At 43.3% G+C, this 20,411-nt stretch overlaps 1 protein-coding gene across 1 annotated transcript in view; it reads right to left on the reverse strand.

Moving 5' to 3' along the window:
- The window catches only part of LOC137756299 (5E5 antigen-like), a 105,316-nt gene extending 90,321 nt beyond the window's left edge, over positions 1 to 14,995 (reverse strand). Inside the window, exons 1-3 of the mRNA XM_068532606.1 lie at positions 14,965 to 14,995; positions 8,339 to 8,776; positions 6,148 to 6,245 (exon numbers count right to left, since the gene is read on the reverse strand). Of these exons, the coding sequence (XP_068388707.1) occupies positions 6,148 to 6,245; positions 8,339 to 8,776; positions 14,965 to 14,995 (567 nt within the window). The remainder of the gene's footprint in view (positions 1 to 6,147; positions 6,246 to 8,338; positions 8,777 to 14,964) is intronic.
- Positions 14,996 to 20,411: the final 5,416 nt, after the last annotated feature.

The raw sequence follows: 20,411 nt of genomic DNA on the forward strand, positions 1-20,411 counted from the left end.
CTACTACCTGTATATTGGAACAATACTTCCTCCTAATGAACTCTGGTCCTTAAAAAGGATCCTTTAATAGGTAGTAAATCAGAAACTTTTGAATTCATGTTTCCACTCTGAATAGTTTGTAGCAGCTGGAAAAGCACACAAACATTAAGATTGGGTAAACTACTACTACTGTTTCTCAGTAGGACGATAGCTTCAATTTTCACACATGGTGAGGGAGAACACAGATGAACAGCCTCAATCAATCAGATCTCTTTTCACTTCCTGACATTCTCCTTTTCCAAAAATGCCTCTTAAATCAGATGCTAGAGACAAATCAATGGCCAATACTCAAGGGTGCTCCATAATGAGAAGGTTCCCCAATGCCCAAGGGTATCTACAACAGCTTCCAGAATAAAGGAGGAGGAGAGACGTTTCTCCTTTCACCAGGACTGAAGAGCAATGTCCCCATCCCACAGCAACAATGGTAGTTCATCACTACCAAAAGGAAACTGGGGCCGTCTTAAACATGCTTTGGATAAAAAAGGATAAGGAGAGAGGACTTGAGGGGAGAGCCAAAGGAGGATGCTAGGAACCAATGGACCATCTTGGTTAGGCTCATCTTAGATGCAAATAGACGCAATTTGTCAGGGTCAAAACTATTTTCCCTACTGGGGACCTACGTGTAATCAGCCCTCTGAACCAAGCCTGGTCTAATCTCATATTCCTGCTCCTAGGTAAGTGTAAAAATGACTGCAATTATTCTCCTCTATCTGTGCTCCTTGCAGCATGACTGCATCTCCTCCCTCAAGAGAGGGAATCTATTTCCCCACCTCCTGAATCAGGGCTGGCTTTGTGACTTGTTTCAGATAGCAGAATTCAGAGGGAACCACCTTGTGCCAGTCGCAAGCCTAATCCTCAAGAAGTCTTGCATGCCTCCGCACCCTCTCTTAGAACTCTGCCACCCACAGTGTTAACAAGGCCACACTAGCCTGGTTAAAGATTAGAAACCGTGTGGAGAGGAGCTGAGGCCATCCTGGAAGATCCAGCCCCCAACCCGCCCAGCAAAAAACCTGCCCAGATCCAAAGAACTGCCCAGGTGGGTCCTGCCCAAATTGCCAACCCACGGAATCAAGAACTAACTAAATGCTGGTTGTTTTAAACCACTAACCAAGCCAATACTGTGGTGGTTTGTTGAGCAGCCAAAGCTAACTGATATAGTAAGGAATAGCTTCTTCATGAATTATTCATTCAGTGAACATTTGTTAAACACCTTCTATATTTGAAGTAGTGCTCTGGGGGTACAAAGATTAATCTGCGATAGTGCCTGCAGTTATGGAGTCATTCCCCTAACTGTGAATAACAAGGTCTACTTAGAGGATACAAAGGCTCAGTCAAAGAAGAGGTCACATTTGAGCTGGTTTTTAATGAAAAACCAGTAAGTCACCAGCGGACAGGAATGTACATCAGAAGTGGAAGAAACAGCACGTGCAAAAGCACATATGCAGGAAAAGAGCTCACGGAATGTTCTAGGAATGGAAAACAGTTTAAGACAGATGGAGTGCGGGGAGGAAATGGCAGATGACAGAGCAGGAAAAGCAGGCTGAAGGCAAATAATGAAGGGTGTCATACTGTAAATCATACTACGGGATCTGAATGCCTCTTGTAGGCATGGAGAGTTACACATCATTTTTTAAGTGGGAAATGACGTGATTAAATCTGTGTTTTAGGAAACGAAAGCTGATGACAAGTGGGGGATTAGAGGCAAGAGTAAGAATCAGGGAGATGAATTGGGAGGCTATTATTACAATCCTCAAGGAGACCTGAACCACGAGGTAGCAAATATAGGGAAGAGAAGATGCCTCTGAAAGATGTTTCAGAGACAGGAGAAGGATCCAGCAGCCTTGACAACCACCTAAATGTGGGCTGTGAGGGTGATATAAGTTGCATGGGAGGATCAGAGACAGTGCCAAGATTTCTACTTTGGGATCCTAGATTAATAGCAAATACATTCATTAAGGTATAAAAGCAGAAGAGCGGACTGGAAAGGAACACCACAGGTTTTTTAGAAAGGCACCTGTGGTTGTAAATCAACTATACTTCAATTAAAAAGGAAGGAAGGAAGGAAAGAAGGGAGGGAGGGAGGAAGAAAGAAAGGCACCTGTGGGATACCCAGTGGGAAATGTCCAGGAGGCAGAGAAGGATACAGATCTGGACCTTATGCTGAGGAACGGGTGGTGGCAACAGGTGATAAAGACCTGGGGAGTCTTCAGAACACAGGTTAGGAGGAGAGGGCCAGCTCAAGACAGGAGAGTGAGTGTGAACACAGGGCCTTCAGGGAAAAGATGGAGCTGGAGAAGAGCAAAAGCTAATGAATGGCAGAATCCCCAGGGACATGGATATTTCAGAGGCAAAGGAAAGAAGCAGCACCAAACAGCAGCAACCCTCCTTGGGGATGGAAGAGAGGAGAGGAAGGATCGCTCAGAAAGTATGGATTACCAATTAAGGAAAAATAGAAAACCATCCCTTTTGCCACATTCTTTCCCCTAGCCAAGTCATCCACAGGGCTCTTCCCTAGGGTTCCTCCCACTTTAGAGGGGCCCTGAGGTCGTAATCAGTGCGGGGGTCGGGGGAGATGGCAACAGGAGCCGCTTGAGTAAGAGCATCTGTGTCCATGTATTTTACTGAAAAACACACTATTTTTCAAACCCCTTCTGGCACCTGCTGCAGCAAAGAACATCATTAACTTTCATTCTTAGGGTACTTTTTTGAAATCTGCTTCTGGTTAATTTATTGCATCTTCCAAACAGATTGCCTTTATATATTGTCAGTAACTAGAAAGGAAGTTTTTAAAAATAACACCAAAGTAGGCGAAGATTTCATAAATAGAACATAAAAAGCAATAGCCATGAAAGAAAAAAAAAACTGATAATTGGATTCATTAAAAATCATCAAAAGCTACTGTGAAGACAATGAAAAGGCAAGCCAGACTGGGAGAAAATGTCTGTAATACATATATCTGACACAGGACCCATGTGTAGAATACAAAAGAACTTTGACAAAGAAATAAGAAAAAAATCAATCCAATTCAAAACTGGGCAAAAGATTTTAGCAGGACTTTCACAAAAAGATATCCAAATGCCAATAAGTATGTGAAATGGCATTTAACAACATTACTCATCAGGAAACATAAATTAAGACCTTAAGGACCACCTCACACCCATTAGGATGGCTTCTATCAAAAAATAAATAAATAACAAGTGGTGGCAAGGGTATGGAGAAACTGAAACCCTTATACACTGTTGGGAATGTAAAATGGTGCAATGTCTATAGAAAACAGTATGGTGGTTCCTCAAAAAATTAAAACAGAATCACCATATGATCCAGCAATTCCACTGCTGGGTACGTACCCCCCAAAATAAAAGCAGGGTCTCAAAGAAATATCTGTACACCCATGTTCTTAGCAGCATTATTCACAACAATAGCCAAAAGGCAGCAGCAACCCAAGTGTCCACCAACAGACAAATGGAGAAATAAAATGTGGTGTATATTCATACAATGGAACATTATTTAGCCATAAAAAGAAAGGAAATTTTGACACATGCTACAACATGAATGAATCTTAAGGATATTATGCTAATGAAATAAGCTGGTTACAAAACATTTAATGGGTACAGTTTCAGTTTTGCAAGATGAAAAGAGTTCTGGAGATGGATGGTGGTGATGGTTACACAACAAAGTAAATGTACTTGACACCACTAACTGTACATTTTTTAATGGTTACAATGGTAAATTTTATGTATATTTTACCACAATTTTAAAAACCCTCAAGGAGATACCACTATGCCCCCACAAAAGTAGCTAAAATTTAAAAAGCCAAAAAAAAACCAAGTGTTGGTGAAAATGTGGAGCAACTGGAACTCTTGGTCGAATTTAAATTGGTACAACCATCTTGGAAAATCATTTGACAATATCTACTAAAGCTAAATATAAGCCTACCCTGTGGTCTGACAATTCCACTCCAAGGTATATGCTCAAAAGAAATGAGTGAGCGTGTGCACCAAAAATCATAAGCCAGAATATTCATAGCTGCTTTATTCATATTAGCCACACACTGGAAACAATCCAAAAATCCAACATGAAAATGGATAAACAAATTGTGGTTTATCCATACAACGGATATACTACTCAACAATAGACTGGAATGAACTACTAATACAGTAACATGGATGAATCGCAAAGACATTATGTTATATGAAAGAAGATATACACACACACACACACACACACACACACACACACACACACACACACACACACACGAGTCCCTTCTATATGATTCTATTTATACGGAGCTTAGCAACTAACAAAACGAGTGGATGGAGTTTAACAAAAACTACAATGTGAAAACAAAATCACCATGTGGTCACCTTCAGGTTGGAAGTGGGATGAAAACTGACCAGAAGGGGAAAGAGAAGGACATCTTCTGGGGTGCTGTAAATGTTCTATGTCTTGACCTGGGTGGTGGTCCCACGGGCATATACACATGTAAGAATTCATTGAGCAGTACACTTCAGATTCATGCATTTTACACACTTTATTGTATGTATGTTATACCTCAAAAATAAAATATCTCTAAAGCACCTGATGTCTCTATAATGAGAATGCTATCATTCCGAAAAGGAATAAAATCTCATCTTTGCTCCTTTCCTTTCTGACTCAGAAGATTAGACCCTATTCCTCTTAGCCACACTGAGCGATGATTAGCTACTTCCCAGTTTAGAGTCAGATAATGAATCTAAGTCCCACGCAGTGCAAATTTATGTGTTCCTAAATGTCCAAGAGCTTTCCTGAAGCCACTCCATACCCATGGGATCTTTCCAGTAAACAACCTTTCAGTCTTTAGTTTAGTCTATACTTTTTGAGTCAGAGCTCCCGATTTGCTTTCTACTGGTAAGTGTCCAATTTGATCTTTTTAAGCTTCAAGAACAGCATCTGACTTTGTTTTACACCCTCATTGGCAGGGGCTAAACAAATCCCTCCTCAGCCATAAAGGCAGAATGTCAAAAATCAAAAGATATCTCCGCATTCTGGCATTGGATGAAAGCATACACCCCCTAAGGAAAGAGAAAGCTTCATCCTCTTTAACAGCCATTTTGATGCCTGCTCCTTGTACAACCAATATGATAATAACTTTAGCTTCCCCGTGAAAGCATCATTAGCTGTGGCCCACAAATCTAAGGAAAGAAAATTAAAATCCACAAAGGTGAACTTCCCCCACCCCCATACCCACTTCCTCTACCTCTCATTACATACCCAGTGGTTGAAAAAGGGCCTTCATATGCAAAACCTTATATTCTAATGATGACCAAAGGCAAATTCTTTTGAATTGTGTCACAGTGAAAAACTTTCTGAACTTGAGAACTTGACTGTCTTTGATCCCATATTAAACCTGTCATTAGTTGAGTCAAGTGGGTGAATTATGAAGGTACCTGTTACATATTGGGCTTGGAAAAGCAGCAAGGTAGGAGGAGAAAAATGACAAGCTGGTTAAAAACAGAAGGGCTGGTTTAAAAGAAGCAGCCTAGGGAATTCCCTGGCAGTCCAGTGGTTCGGACTCTGACCTTCCACTGCAGGGGGCACGGGTTCATTCTCTGGTCTGGGAACTAAGATTCCCACATGCCACCCGGTGCAGCCAAAAAAAAAAAAAAAAAAAGAAGCAGCAGCCTAATGCATCGGTATTCTGATAAGTGAGATGTCAAGTCAGCAGTGAGACACAGTTTTTATAAAAAGCAGATACTATTATGTTGACTCAGTAGGGTGGCTTGGGTAACAGTGTCCCAAATTAAATTATTCAGAACAATTTGCAGTTTTATACAGTTTCAGGAAAAGTGTTTTTAAAAGCAAGCATCAAGCAACAACTGGTTAAATGCAAAGCCACGTGGCCACAATGGGAAACACAATGCCTCATTTCTAGAGCAGTAAAAAGTAACGCAGTATAATGACGTGCAGTATTTTTATTTAAATACATCGTCTGCAATAGAATACACTTGTTTTCTCCTTTGAGAAGACCTCAAAGTACATTTCACTTCTTAAAAGTCGATATAAATGTCAAGATACTGGAATGCAATAATTTTAAAGCCAGATAGGCGGATTAATTGTTCTACATACCTGTGGTTTTTCAGGTCCCTGTGCTTGCTTACTCGGGTTCAGTCTTATTTTTCCGAAAGCACTTCTAGAAGCTCCCATCTTGGCTTCTACACTGCCACCTGTAGACATAAAAGAGAAATGAGCCATGTATTTATTCATCAACCATGCATCTTTTCTAGGCGTCTAACAGGGACAATTGAAGGGAAAGTGGCAAAATATTTGCTCCAAGAGATAAAAGTGTTCTCTCTCTTTTGTGTGGAAAATTTGTAAGGAGCCCCTCTACCCCAACGGTTTGATAAATTATTTAGAAATCGAACCATACATAAGTCTTAGATCAACACCACTCTGATCAGTTCATTAAAGAAAGAGATGGAGTCACAGAACCCATTCTCATGCCAACCCTACAACCATTTCAAGACCTGTCTTTTAATATTAGAAGACAACTTGACCACTCTGTTAATTGGGTAATTAGGAATTCTGTAAATTACCACAAAGAAAAGAGAGAGGGAGAGATCCAGGCAAAGATTACTCTGTCGCATGGTTGTAAAATGTCTATTTAAAATAATAATGTTAATTCCAACACCAACTAGAGCTTTGTCCAATCTAAAACAGTTAGGTGGGGTATTTTCATCCTAAAGCCCTCTTCTTGATTTGAATGTGGGTGAGTGCTGAAAGGTCTTTCTGACACCCCACAGATTTTCATACAGGTAGGTCTTTTTTCTTAAAAAAAGAATAATAAAAATCCATGAGCAAAACAAGTAACGAATAAAATCCATGAGCAACTATCAGTCAAAGCAGCCATGGGACGAGAGGGATGTGTCTGTGTGTGGTATGCGTGAGAGACAGACAGACAGACACACACACACACACACACACACTGAGATCCTGGAGTTGATTTAGAATAACAGACCGAACCAGGGTGTGTGTGTGGTGTGGATGTGTGTGACAGACAGAGGCAGACAGACAAGCAGACTACGCCAGGGTCTGTAGTGTGAAGTGTGTGTGTGTTTGTGTGTGTGTGTGCGTGTGTGTCTGAGAGAGAGAACACAGAGAGAGGACAGAGAGACAGACACTGAGATTCCAGAGTTAACTGAGAATAACAGACGGCACCGCACAGCTTTTTGCCTCCTCCTGGTCCCACAGTCTATCCAGGACAAGTGCCCCAGCTCCAGCACCTTAAGCCAAAGACACAGGCACCACTCCCTCCCTCCCCCCACTCCCATCCCCACCCCCACCCCTAGGCGAGACAGCGCCAGAAGCCACCCAGCAAGCAGGCCCGCCGAGCCCGCTACCCGGCAAACTCCGGGGCCTTTTTAGCCCCACCAGGGACCCGTCCCTACTTACCGGTGATTCACTTTAATGCCCCGAAAGTCTGGTCTGGTTTACGGAATTGCAGCAAATCCATGAAAATCAAGTCTCCTTGATCCACTCTCCTCCTCCTCCTCCGTAGGACGGACATTCACACACACTCACGCTCTCCCTTCCTTCCCAACCCCAAAGGCGCGCTGGGCCATCCCAAGAGGCTCTTTGGGGGGCCCACCAGCGACCAGTCCTGCTCCCACGTGCCTCCTTGAAACCCTCGTCCAAACCTGCACAAGGCGCCAAGTGCATGTACACAGTCAGCCTTCGGAGAGAAGTTCGGCAAACCCGCTCTCCCACCCCCGTCCCCCCATCCACACACCCCCACCTCCACCTCTGGCCCTGAAAGGGCTAGGGAGCGCGCGGGCTCAGGCACCCGCCCCGGCAGACAATACTCGAGCAACTCCTGCCTTCCCCGCACACGCCCCGCCTGGTCCTGCCACCACTCTCTTCTCCCAAGGTTCCTACAGTCCCGCGGGCCCCAAGCAGGGGCGTCCTGATGGATGCTGGGTGTGGATTGGGAAGAGGGGGGCGAACTGCACGCACCACCGAGACTGCGGGCAGGGGAAGGGGGTCGCAGTCCTCCGAAGCCGCTCGGGGGGTCAGCTCGTCAGGAGGGGGTGGGATGGGGACCGCGAACCCCGAGGGAGTGACTCCCGAGGGACGCAGCTTTTCCGCGCCTCTTCCCCACCTAGCACAGCGCGCGCGCACAAGCGTGCACCCCGAGGGGCCGTGCACCTTCCTCCGGCCCCCGGACTTGTCCAGCCCTCGTCCCTGAGCTCAGCGGCCGGGAAGGGAGGGCATCCGGCCCGTGGCGGCCCAGGAGGGGACAGAGCGCAGCGGGGTTGCCCACCTGCGCGCAGGGTGGCCGTTGCGGCCGGTGCGCCCGCCGGCTGCGCCGTCTCCGCCGTGTCCACTGCTGGAGGAGGTGGCGGCGGCCTGACCCTCGGCCTCCAAACGTCTCCTAGCTCCTCGGCAGCGGCGGTCCTCGCTCCCCTTCCTCCGTGAGGTTGAGCCTCCCACCTAGCCCGCAGGTTCTGCCACCGTCCTTCAGCCCGCCCGAGCCAGAGCTGTCCTCCCCGCCCCTTTCCCGCCGCCCCGCGCAGCGCAGCGCAGCGCAGCGCTCCGCCCCCCGCCCGCCCATCCTCGCCCGGGCCCAGCCGGGGGCTGCGGGCCCCGCGCCTCTTGCCGCAGAGCCCCAGTCCCGGGCGAAGGAGGGTGGAGGGGTTCCGCCTCCACCCCGCGTTCCTACCCCGCTCCCCTCTCCCCCAGCCCGCGGCGGCCGCCCGCACTCACCCAGCGGCCAAGGGCGTGGGCACCGCGCGCTCTGCCCTCGCTCTTCCGGTGTCTCTTCACTCCCCGCGAGGCACCTTCCACGGCCCAGAGGGTACCTCGTGTCTTGGGGGGAAGGGGGTGGGTGAAGCGGGGTGGAGTGTGCGCGAGAGAGGAGGCGAAGAAATTAGCATGTCAACTGCCGCGGGATACAAGTTGCTGCCTGTGCCTTGTTTCTGATACATTAAATACCTGGATGTGCTGCTTTCCTTGTTACCACCGCAGCAACATTCAGAAGCATGAATATGAGATTTCCAAGCTAATTGGTTGTAGGGGCTTTTTTCAAATTTAATGATGTAGAAGACAACAGATTCACTGTTTTTTTAAAAAAGTTACTTTATATATATATATGGCCACATCTCTAATTTTTAAAAATAGCCAAATATAAATAACAGAACAGCTGTGTTTTCCAGAAGCAGATCCAGTGTGTATGCGTTATTTAAGCCCAATGTAATTATTAATTGGGTTCTTTTTAAAGTGTATCGTAGGTATTTCTTAAGAAAACGAGCTCGGGATTTAGGGATTAGGAACCCAAAAGTTTTAATTTGGCTTTTTGCCATAGTTCTAAAATGTCAGTTTCATGGAAATTATTAAATGTGGTTATGTAAAAAAAATGGATCCTTTTTCTTCCAGGTTGGCAACATTGTTAGATTTGGCAAAGAACAGATTTTTTTTTAAAGCCAAGAAATAATACAATTCGTATTCATTTTCTAGTGATGGATAGCAGCTTTTTCTTTAGGGCTTTTCTCTTTGCGGCAAACTTTGTTTCCTCTTACACTTGTTTTCTTCAAAAATGTCTCCTTAAATGTAAACAGAGCTGTAGATACCATGGTTCTTGAGCCTTTGTTTTCTTAAAGGGATAGGAAATTAATTATAATTGATGATCAAAATCAACCTTAGGCTCACAACACTAAATTTCATACTGATTAACCCTGTTTTTCAATTCTGCTTTTAGTCATTTAACCTAACACTTGAGAACAAAGAGTTTTTTTTCAGTTTTATCCTTATAACAATGAAATGCACACTTTTTAATTAACATTTTGAACCAAAATTAAATTCATTAAATTGACTAATGAAAAGCATATTCGTCGTGCATTTGTTGCTGGGTAAATGAGGACAACGTTGATGATAAACAGCATGCTGAAGAAGAGGCTCTGAAGCAAAGAAAACAGTCTTTAGAAAACCTGATGATCCCCTTTTCAAGGCAAGGATGACAAATACCAGTAATTATGCAAAGAATGACTGCTGCCTCTCTTCCCTCTGCTTTGGTTTTGTGGCCAGGCCTGCATTTATCTCTTTTGATCATCATAATAAAAGTAAAGTAATTCAGCATTCCAGTGGCATTGCTTAGTAAATTAGCAATTTGAAAATGCTTTTATTACCTAATTAATCCAAGTAAATGCCTCTGATAAATCCGATTTTACTCTTACATTTTTTTTGTGCCTCCGGAGAAACACTTGCGTGAAATAAAAACAACTAAGGCAAGCTCAAGAACAATTGCCAGCCAGATTTTTCTGTGCTTGTGTGTTGCAATAGAGTTGATATTAAGTAACCTTTGGGTCTTAAATTATATATCAGATATTGGTTATGAATTGCTCATTGGCTGCTGCTTTAATGAGTTCCTGTGTGTTTGCTTTGCCTTGCTTATTCCCCAAAGCATTTTTGTCTGCCTTATTGAATCTACCTTTGCCTAAACTATTTTCATTGAACTTCTACCAAAGAATCAGACCCTAATCCATAGCTCACTTGACAGTCATCTTTATCCCTCAAGTCTCCCCTGAGGTTTTTGGTAGGAATCCAGCATGATCAAACATCCAAAACTGGAAAGAGTATTTCATCAGGCCTGGTTCTAACTAAGAGATAACGATCAGATTTCTCAAAACCAGGAGGGTGTGTCCCATTTGAATAAAAAGGAGAAACAAAACCAGCAAATCCGTTTTGTTCAGGTCAAAACTAAGCCAACAAAATCACAATTGAGATCCTTTATAAGCCCGAATTATGCTAAGAGATGTATAAAAAGCATAATCCAAATAACTTTATCTGTATTTTCTTTCACGGCTACAAATCTCTTGCTCCACTGACCAAACACCATTACACCATTACATTTCACGTTTCCCTTTTAGTTCCTGGGCTATTGAGAATTTTTCACTGATCTTTCAATAAGAAAGTGCATCTGGACACTCATGATGTCTCCAGGGAATCCTGTGTCACCCTCCACTTGTTTTCAAAAGTATTTTTGTGACATTGATAAGGACAGATCTGAACATCCCATGTAGAGTCAAGGAGAAGGAGTTCCAATGACCAGTCCAAATTCAAAACAGTGAGGTTAAAACAAAAAATAAGTTCGTTGTAACAGCTTAATCCTATTGGCATCTCCCATTCTGATCCTCACCAGTATAAAGAGCTTTATAACACATTAGCTTTCCCCTCTAGAGAAAGTTTCTCCTGATGATTATTTTAATAATCTTTGTTCACTTACTCTTTGGGCTGTGTTATAATTTATCGTGAGCCTGAGCCTAGTGCATGGCCTTCTCTCCTTTCTTTCCTATGATAACTGAGAATTGCAGACCTGGAGATGATTTACAGGAGAAGGGAAGATGATGGGACAGCTCTTTTTGCCGAAATTTCCTATTCTGGCTCTAAGAAAAGCATGAACTAAGTTTCTTCACTTTGGCTGATCGGGATTAGTGAGCAAGGCATTGTTTCAAATTTGCAGAATGCCAATTACTTTAATTGGTCTCCTTGTGCTGGGGAAATATGTGACCAGTTATCTCACAAGACAATGGTGATAGAGACAATACCACCCACGGAATGCTCAGAATGAAATGTTGATGCTGTCAGCTAAGTTACTTAAAAATATGTGTGTGTGGATGTGGATGTGTGTGTGTGTGTGTGTGTGTGTGTGTGTATAATTCAAAGCTAAATATAAACCTGAATACTTGTAACAGATCCTTCAGTTACAAAACCCTAGGTAAGCTCTCTCTTATGGTATGGGGGTATGTGATAAACTGATGAGTACCTCAGTATTTCCTCAGTATTTACCTTACTCACAGGAAAGTACCTTTTTCTGATCCAGATCTTCCCATAAATTTCACAGCACCAAATATTTAACCATATCATTCCATGATGAAAGAAAGAAAAGAAAGGAAGGAAAAAGGGAGGGAGGGAGGGAGGAAGAGAAAGAAAGAAGGTATTACAGCCGGTGTGATAGGGTAAATACATTTAGGACTGGTTAGCACAACTGATTAGCACATCAGGCTAGTCAGATCATGGTTTCCTACCCCACGGACCATTTTGTTTTGGTCTGTTTCATGGCTGCCAATCAAAGCCTTATTCCTAGGCATGGACAAACATTGTTGTTCACCAGATGTTGTGCGTGGAATTGTGTCCACCCAAAAATATGTTGAAATCCTAACCCATGGTGCCTGTGAATGTGACCTAATTTGGAAATAGGGTTTTACAGATGTAATTAAGATGTAAGTTAAGATGAAGTCATTCTGGAGTAGGGTGGGTCGTTAGTCCAATACAACTGGTGATTTTGCTGGAGGAGAAGAAAAGACACAGGCCCAGAGGGAAGTCGGCCATGTGAAGATGGAGGCAGAGACAGAGTTATGCTCCCACAAGCCAAAGAAGCTGGAAGAGGCAAGAAAGTATCCTCCCATAGAGGCCCTGCCAACACCTTGATTTTGGACTTCTAGCCTCCAGAGCTGTGAAACAATAAACTTATGTTGTTTTCAGCCATCTAGTTCGTGGTACTTTGTTACTGCAGCCCTAGGAAAGCAATACACCAGGGAATCATTAACTCCTGGTAATGCCAGCCCATCATCTTCCGTACCCAGCACGGGGGAAATGTTCAAGTGTAGAATGTTCAAGAGTGAAAGGCAGGGCTTCCCTGGTGGTGCAGTGGTTAAGAATCTGCCTGCCAATGCAGGGGACACAGGTTCGAGCCCTTGTCCGGGAAGATCCCACGTGCCGCGGAGCAGCTAAGCCCGTGTGCCACAACTACTGAGCCTGCGCTCTAGAGCCCGCGAGCCACAACTACTGAAGCCTGCGCATCTAGAGCCTGTGCTCCGCAACAAGAGAAGCCCCAGCAATGAGAAGCCTGCGCACTGCAACAAAGAGTAGCCCCTTTTAAAAAAAAAGAGTAGCCCTTGCTCGCCGCAACTAGAGAAAGCCCATGCACAGCAACAAAGACCCAATACAGCCAAAAATAAATAAAATAAAAAATTTAAAAAAGAATAAAAGAAGAATGAAAGGCAGAGTCATCTCAATACATGAAGGATGACAGCAGGGGAGAATCATCCAGGAGCTGAAAGGAATCTTGAGAATGTACCTAATCTAATTGCTCCTCCAAGATGGGACTCAGCTACAGCTGAGAATCATGAAGTCACAGAATCTTAACCTGTTCAAAGAATCTTGGAGATTTTTCTCTTCTTTTGAGATTACATGATACATAGGTGGTATGACTTTAAAAGGTGCAGGATAGGGTCCTCTGCACACATGGCGCCCCCCCCAACACCCAATGCACCCCACTGAATCAATTCCACCTCCAGTTGTTGGGTTAAAATAGCTTCCACCCTTTATCTTAAAACTTTTGGTCTTCAGTAATCCCAAATTAAGATGTAAATAGGTCTGGAAGAGTTCCCGGACTAAACTCTTGTCAGTTCCCAACTTGTATGCTTATCAGTTCATCATTATATTCCCCCCATTGCCTAGTCGAATGCTGAGCTCATAGAGTATCCTCCATAAATATTTGCCAAGTTGAACTGAGAAGCAGAAATTAGATGGAACTAGATGAAGGATTGAGTAGGGTGGGTAGAGGAGAGATGGAGAAGAGGAAGAAAAGGAGTGTCCAAGACGAACTTAATTTCAGAGCTCTATGTAGAAGTCCCAGACCTGACTCTGATGGTGACATGGGACATAGGAGTGAAAGGTCAGCTAGGAGCTTTTTCTCTTTACTCATCCCAGTCTGGTAAGCATTTGTGGTGAGGAGGTGAGGCAGGGGGCTTTCATCCTCTCTAATAACCTCCACCAGCTCTCACCCCCTCTCCAGCCAGCCCCCTAAAATACCTAAGCTGAATAAAAATAATGTATTTGATATGAGAATGCAACATCAAGCAAGCCGCAGCACAAATCCCATTGCCTGCCCACACCTCCAAATCCCACTTAGGTGCAGCTCCCGTGTCCTTCCCGAATAGAAACGCCGGAGTTGCCACTGCTAGTGAGGAACTCATTTTGAAATGTATGCCTCAGACAGATATCAATATAAAGCCACAGTCAGTATCAGAAATCCTCCCCCTTCGTATATTATCCATAAAAGAGAACCCAGTACTTTTGAGAGAAGTGTGCACCACTTGAAGATGAATAGAGTCGGTCTTTAGTCAGAAGTGCCTGGGAGAAATAGAAAGGAAAGTGTCAATTTTCTGAAGAAAGGAAAGCTGGAATAATTCTCTGTATGTCTGTTATTGAATCTTGATACCTCCTAGGCTCTAAAACCTTTTGAAAATGTTTGAAACAGTCAGGAGCTGCTTAAGGCCCCACGGATTTATTTCTTCTTGAAAATGTGCAGGTGTAATTCTACTATAGCCCACCCATTGAATCACAGTGTTACAATAGAATGAAAACAAATTTTATATTAGCTTTTGTAAAAATTGGGCTCATGAAGAAAAGTCTAAAATGTTGGTAGTCTACTCATGGTATTTTTTTTTAAATAAATTTATTTATGTTTTATTTATTTTTTGGCTGCGTTGGGTCTTCGTTGCTGCGTGCAGGCTTTCTCTAGTTGCGGGGAGGGAGGGCTACTCTTTGTTGCTGTGCGCGGGCTTCTCATTGCGGTGGCTTCTCTTGTTGCGGAGCACGGGCTCTAGGCGCGCGGGCTTCAGTAGTTGTGGCACACGGGCTCAGTAATTGTGGCTCGCGGGCTCCAGAGCGCAGGCTCAGTAGTTGCAGCGCACGGGCTTAGTTGCTCCGTGGCATGTGGGATCTTCCTGGAGCAGGGATGGAACCCGTGTCCCCTGCATTGGCAGGCGGATTCTTAACCACTGTGCCACCAGGAAAGCCCTACTCATGGTATTTTTGTTATGATATCCTCAGTAAAGGTCGCTCATCTTTACAATGCACGAGAATTCCATCAACCGCTAAACCTACTTGATGGTATAAATACGGTGGCCGACTCCATCTCTGGAAGTGCCACCCAGCAGTTGGGTCCCAGGGAAGAAACATTCTCTGGCTCTCTAGGGTAGTGGTAGCCAATCCCAGCCAGTAGTGAGGATAAAACTTCCCCAGTGCCCAAGACCAAGGTGATCATTTAGATATTACCTGAACTCCCAACCCCTATGGACCTTCAACCTCCAGCAGCTCCATTTCCTGCTTTATATTTCTCTGTAGCATCTGTTTCCATCAAACATCCTTTATATCTTACTCATTTTTATTGTCTGCGTCTCCCCACTAGAATATGCATTCCCTAAGGGCAGGGATTTTTGTCGGTCTTGTTTACTGCTGGAGCCCCTGCACCTACAACAGTGTCTGGCACAGTGTAAGTGCTCGATGAATATTTTTTGAAAGAGTGATTGATGCAAACATTATAGCTTTATATACTTCACTGAATAGAACTGAAGAATGTTCAAAGCATTCTCCCGTTTCTTGATAGGAAAGCCAGTTCATTTTTTGACTATTTTTATTTTATTGAAGCAAAGACTTAATAAGGAAAGATAGTGTACAATGTGAAGAATAACATTCATGATGAGTGCTCTGTGTTCTTTTTCTCTTCATCAGCTCAATTTTTATTTCTGAATATATTAACAAAGATAAACCTGATCAGTTTTGAATCATAGGACTTGTCCACCCAAGACCTTTCTTTTTCATCATTTGGTCTTCCCCTGGTTTCTGTGCAGTAGCCCAAGTGTTCCAATGATAAAGATGCGAAAGGGAGTCTGTGACTCAAAGAACACAAGATTCAGCAAGGGCCACTCTGGAAAGTGAGGACAATAAGGAAAAGCACTTAGGACTTTGGGTTTTCTGCCTACTTTTCTCTCTAGCCTCTGGGTCACTCCTTTTGGTGTCTAGGGCTCAGAGACTTCTACTAGTGGATGACTCGCTAAGGGTCTCACACGGTTTCAAGACCTCACTGGGTACCTGGCTGAAAGGAGAAACTACTCCCAGAAATTCAGATTTCACTGGTGTTGAGTGGGGTCCAGATATTGGAATTATTTTAAAGCTCCTTAAATATTTTTCACATGCAGTTAGAATTAAGAACCGTCATTCTAGCTCTGGGAATCATTAAATTCAGAAGATTCTTACAGTTACAATTGACACCTGCATACAAACTGATCTCTAATTCAATAACTCACAACCCTCACTCTGAAACCCTTTCAGCTTACCCAAGGTGAAATCATCACGACAACATTCTTTAGAAAAATGTTCAACCCATACATAAGTTAAAAGCTGTAGTCATGAATCACCTTTTGATTCCTTTTTAGAAAAACAAAAATGTCATGAACATGGCATATTTTCTCATATAGAAAATTGATGTAATTTGAAGTGTTATTACTCATCATCATTCACATTCGACTTGAAATAAAGCTAAACAAGAATATTGCTAAATGGAAATTTATTAACACATCAATAGAATTCACAGTAACACTTTAAGAAAATTCAAACTCACGTCAAACATCTTTTCCTTTGCCTCCTCCCTGAAGAATAAGGAGCATGAAAGCACTAGTCTGGAAATTTTATCTGGGAGAAACCTCTCAGGAAAGGTCAATGGAGAGTCCTGAGCCTGAGCTAGTCCCACCACTATGAGACTCTAGAGAACCTTAGCACCCTCTCCTATCCTAGGGAACCAAGGTCTTCCTCAGAAGTGCATCTTGAGAAGGGCTCTTCTTGCTGCTTTGGGTTGTAAAAGCCATTGCCATACCTGGATTATACCAACCATAATCCAGAGTTGAAGCCCTCTCCCTCCTCTTCTGCAGTCCCCACATCCCTTGTTGAGACTCAGTTTCTTCCCAGATTTCCAGACTCTGTGCAGCCCTAGAAACCACTGAGTGCTACATCAGGGGAGGTTTGCAACCTTCCTGTACTTAACTGGCTCTGCTTGTGTTACATCTTCGGTGAGATAACCTGAGAGTTCTTCACTGAGTGGCATTTCAGGTAGAGTCACAGGTAGAGTGACCAACCGTCCCAGGTTACACAGGACCATCTGTGTTTTAGCACAGAAAATCTGGTATCCTGGGATCCCATTGGTTACCTTAGAGACAAAGCATCACTCCAGATCTCTTCCAAAGCCTCCAGAACCTAAAAATGTACATATGAAGAAAGTTGTGCTTATTTGTTTTGCCCCAGGATTTTGCCTAACTGTGTTAAATAGCTGCAGATGTGCTTCTGGAAGGGCATGTAGTAGATCATGCTGGTGCTCTGGTCGGATTCCCTAGATTCACCTCTGTGGGTTCTATGTATCCATTCCTTAGCATCCGCTTGCTTGTCTCCTAACTACTCTCACCTGCCACTGTCTTCAGAGACCTACCCTTGGGCTACTGAATCCACTTCACTGGATCTATTGGGAGGCTTACATTGCTCTCCAACCCACCCTCCCACCCTGGGCAGCTCATAAGCAATAACTAACTAGTACGGAAATACGAAGGCTCCTCCTTCCCTTGTCACAAGGGAAACAACTCTGATATGCAATTTATACTTCTGAGCTCCCTTTGGGATTAAGCTGAGGCTGGGATATCACCAGAATTCAAACCCTTGGCTTCTTCCCCTTTCTTGTCTTGTTTGCCCCACTCACTTACTGGTTTCTCCTAGGAGGACCTCCTTCATAAAGAGCTTCTACCTGAATTCTCATCTCAGTCTCTGCTCTGGGGAACCTGACCAAAGATAAGCTTGATTCAGGAAGGGCTTACATGATAAAGATATCTTTGCTTAGATGTCTGCTGGGGAGAAAAGGATATCTTTGTCTTTACAGAGTTAAGGGAAGACAATCGGTCATCGATCCGGGAGTGATTCCTTCTTCATGTTGCCAATAGAGAATTTTCCTGAAAACCCCAAATGAACTTGGGTAATTTTTCCATTCTCCCATTACATTTCCCAGCACTATAGCAATTCCTTCACGGTGTTATGCTATTTCGTGTGCTCAGTCTTGTAATCTTGGCAGACCATAAGCCACTAAAAGGCAGGAACAAAGCATTTTCTTCCTGAATCACAAGTCACATGAAAGGGTGACTTACAGCACAGAATACAAACTTACATAACTGATAGCAACACCACTCAGAAACGTTTAGAATTTTTGCCAACTCTAGTAAATATCCATTTCACTGACTATCAGTTGGGGTTTCAGCAACAGGAAACAGAAGGCACACCCAAATGGAATTTTGAAGAAGGGAATATTTACAGAGGTGACGGCAGGGAAATAAGAACCGGCAATGGATGGTGAAGCACCTTGGAGCTAGTAAGGGTGGGAAGCTACTATTATACTTAGGCCTGAGGGGGCAAGTGGGAAAGCAAAATTGTAGGAACCCAGTGATACCTGCAGCTGTTGGAAAGAGCCACTAAGCAGGAGCCAAGGGTCCAGTAGAACTCAACCGCTGCCAATCTGCAACTCAGTAGGGTGGGTGTTGGCACGAATAAATACACTGATCTCCCTCTCCTCCTGCTCTCAGATCTCTTCCTGGAACCTTCCGTTGGCCAAACCCAACTGGAAAACATATAGTAAGAGAACTTGGATAATGGAATCTAAAGGGGTTCAAATCAGGGGAAAAAAGCTAGAGAATGGATATGGAAGGGCAAATGGGGAATAACCTGAACACTGAACAACTCTCCAAACTCCACCCCATGCATGGCTCTTGACAGCATGTAAAAGCGAACTATGGATAGTAGCTCCTGTTCTAAGTCTTTGATCCAGAATACTCTCCATTTACTCTTTTCCACCCATTTCCATTTCTTCCCATCTCTCTCTTTCTTAGGTTCCTGGCTCTGTACTTATACCTGCTTCTAGCTTTGACATTCAGGACACCCTTTGGATTCTTCCAGTTTCTTAGACTTTAGCGTTCTAGCAGGTTCTTGGCTCTCTGTTAAAGACTCCTATTTTTGCATCTCCTGAAATTTCCAGTGAGAAACTTCCCACTGTTGTTCAGCCCTGTGGAACTTCACTAGGCATGGCCAGTTGCCTGACCTGTTGGAAATCCAGTATTCAAGGAAAAGTAGCTTTTATAACCACTCAGAGACCAACATAAGATGGTGACTTTGAAATGGGGCAAGTGCATAAAAATTATGAGGGTTGCTAGCTTTGAGAGGGTAACTTATCAGAAAGAACTCAGCCTAAAAGTTATTTGTTTGTTTCTGCTAAACATTAAGTTGATGTATGAAACCCTTCTGTGCAGGAAGAGAATGGGCATACTTTTTCCAAAGGGAAAATTAATGTGGAGCCTTCTATTTCTGTTTCCATTTTTACATGTATCTCCCCATTAGCAAGTGGAAAGAGCTATAGAACCATCACTGATGTAGACATTGTGATGTGAATTTATAACTGAGTACTGGCAGATAGAAAACAAAAGTTTCCTGCAATTCACCTATCAGTTCTCATACGAAAAAGTGAGTACTGCGACATGACTCAGCACGGGTTGAGACAGGAATTGGCCACCTTGTTCAATCAAGGGCAAGAAAATGAAGATACAAAATCAGAATAGGAGCATTTACTTTAGCCAGACCTGGCCAAGGGTTTTAGTGAAGAGAAACTGAAGGTGAATATCAGAACTCTACTGTAGTTAGCTGAGATATTTATACCTCCTTTCCTTTAATAAACACACTATTGGGAAAAGTCCTTTGATATGTGGTGAGTTTTATCATTTGTGATACAGAAGTATAAAAATTCCTAGTTCAGAAGGAGGTCAGTGTCAGATCGCTGCCAGTTGTCTAGAAATCTCTTTTATCTTAACACAACACGAGCCAGTATAACAAACACCACCCCACAATTCCACTAACCAAATGGTTGTGCTCAGAGAGCAAACCCTCTGTCAAGAAAACACTTTATTTTTAATGGATTATTATTTGCAACTTAAAGGTGCCACCTGAGGAAGAGAATTCATACCCAATATTTTCATCAACAATACAGAGATTCAATTTATTCGACACACATTATTTGAAAATTTACTCTGTGTCAGGTACTGGGCTAAAGCCTGGGAAGGATAATTGTCATAGAATTTTGCTGTTAAGAATTAGAAAATCAGATCAGGACTCTTTCACAAAAGCCTGACAATTAGAAGTTGTACCAAGCTAGCTAAAGGCAAGATTAAGCTGACAGTCATGGGATGAATAAGAACATCTAACTTTTAATAACAATTTCAGAAGCTATAAGAAACGGATATTGCATCTGGTTTGTTTAAGAGTTTCCCTTTGGCCAACAAATCATAAGATCTACATTACAAAGCAGTACATGATAATCACAGGGTTATAAAGACAAGTGATCCATTGCTTCACGAAACACAGCGGTGGTAGGCAGGGTAACAACCCTCCAAAGATGTTCACATTCCAATCCCCAGAACCTGTGAATGTATCACTTTACATGGCAAAAGGGACTTTGTAGATGCAAATAAATCAAG

Source organism: Eschrichtius robustus, chromosome X, assembly GCF_028021215.1.
Source record: "Eschrichtius robustus isolate mEscRob2 chromosome X, mEscRob2.pri, whole genome shotgun sequence".
Lineage (NCBI taxonomy): Eukaryota > Metazoa > Chordata > Mammalia > Artiodactyla > Eschrichtiidae > Eschrichtius > Eschrichtius robustus.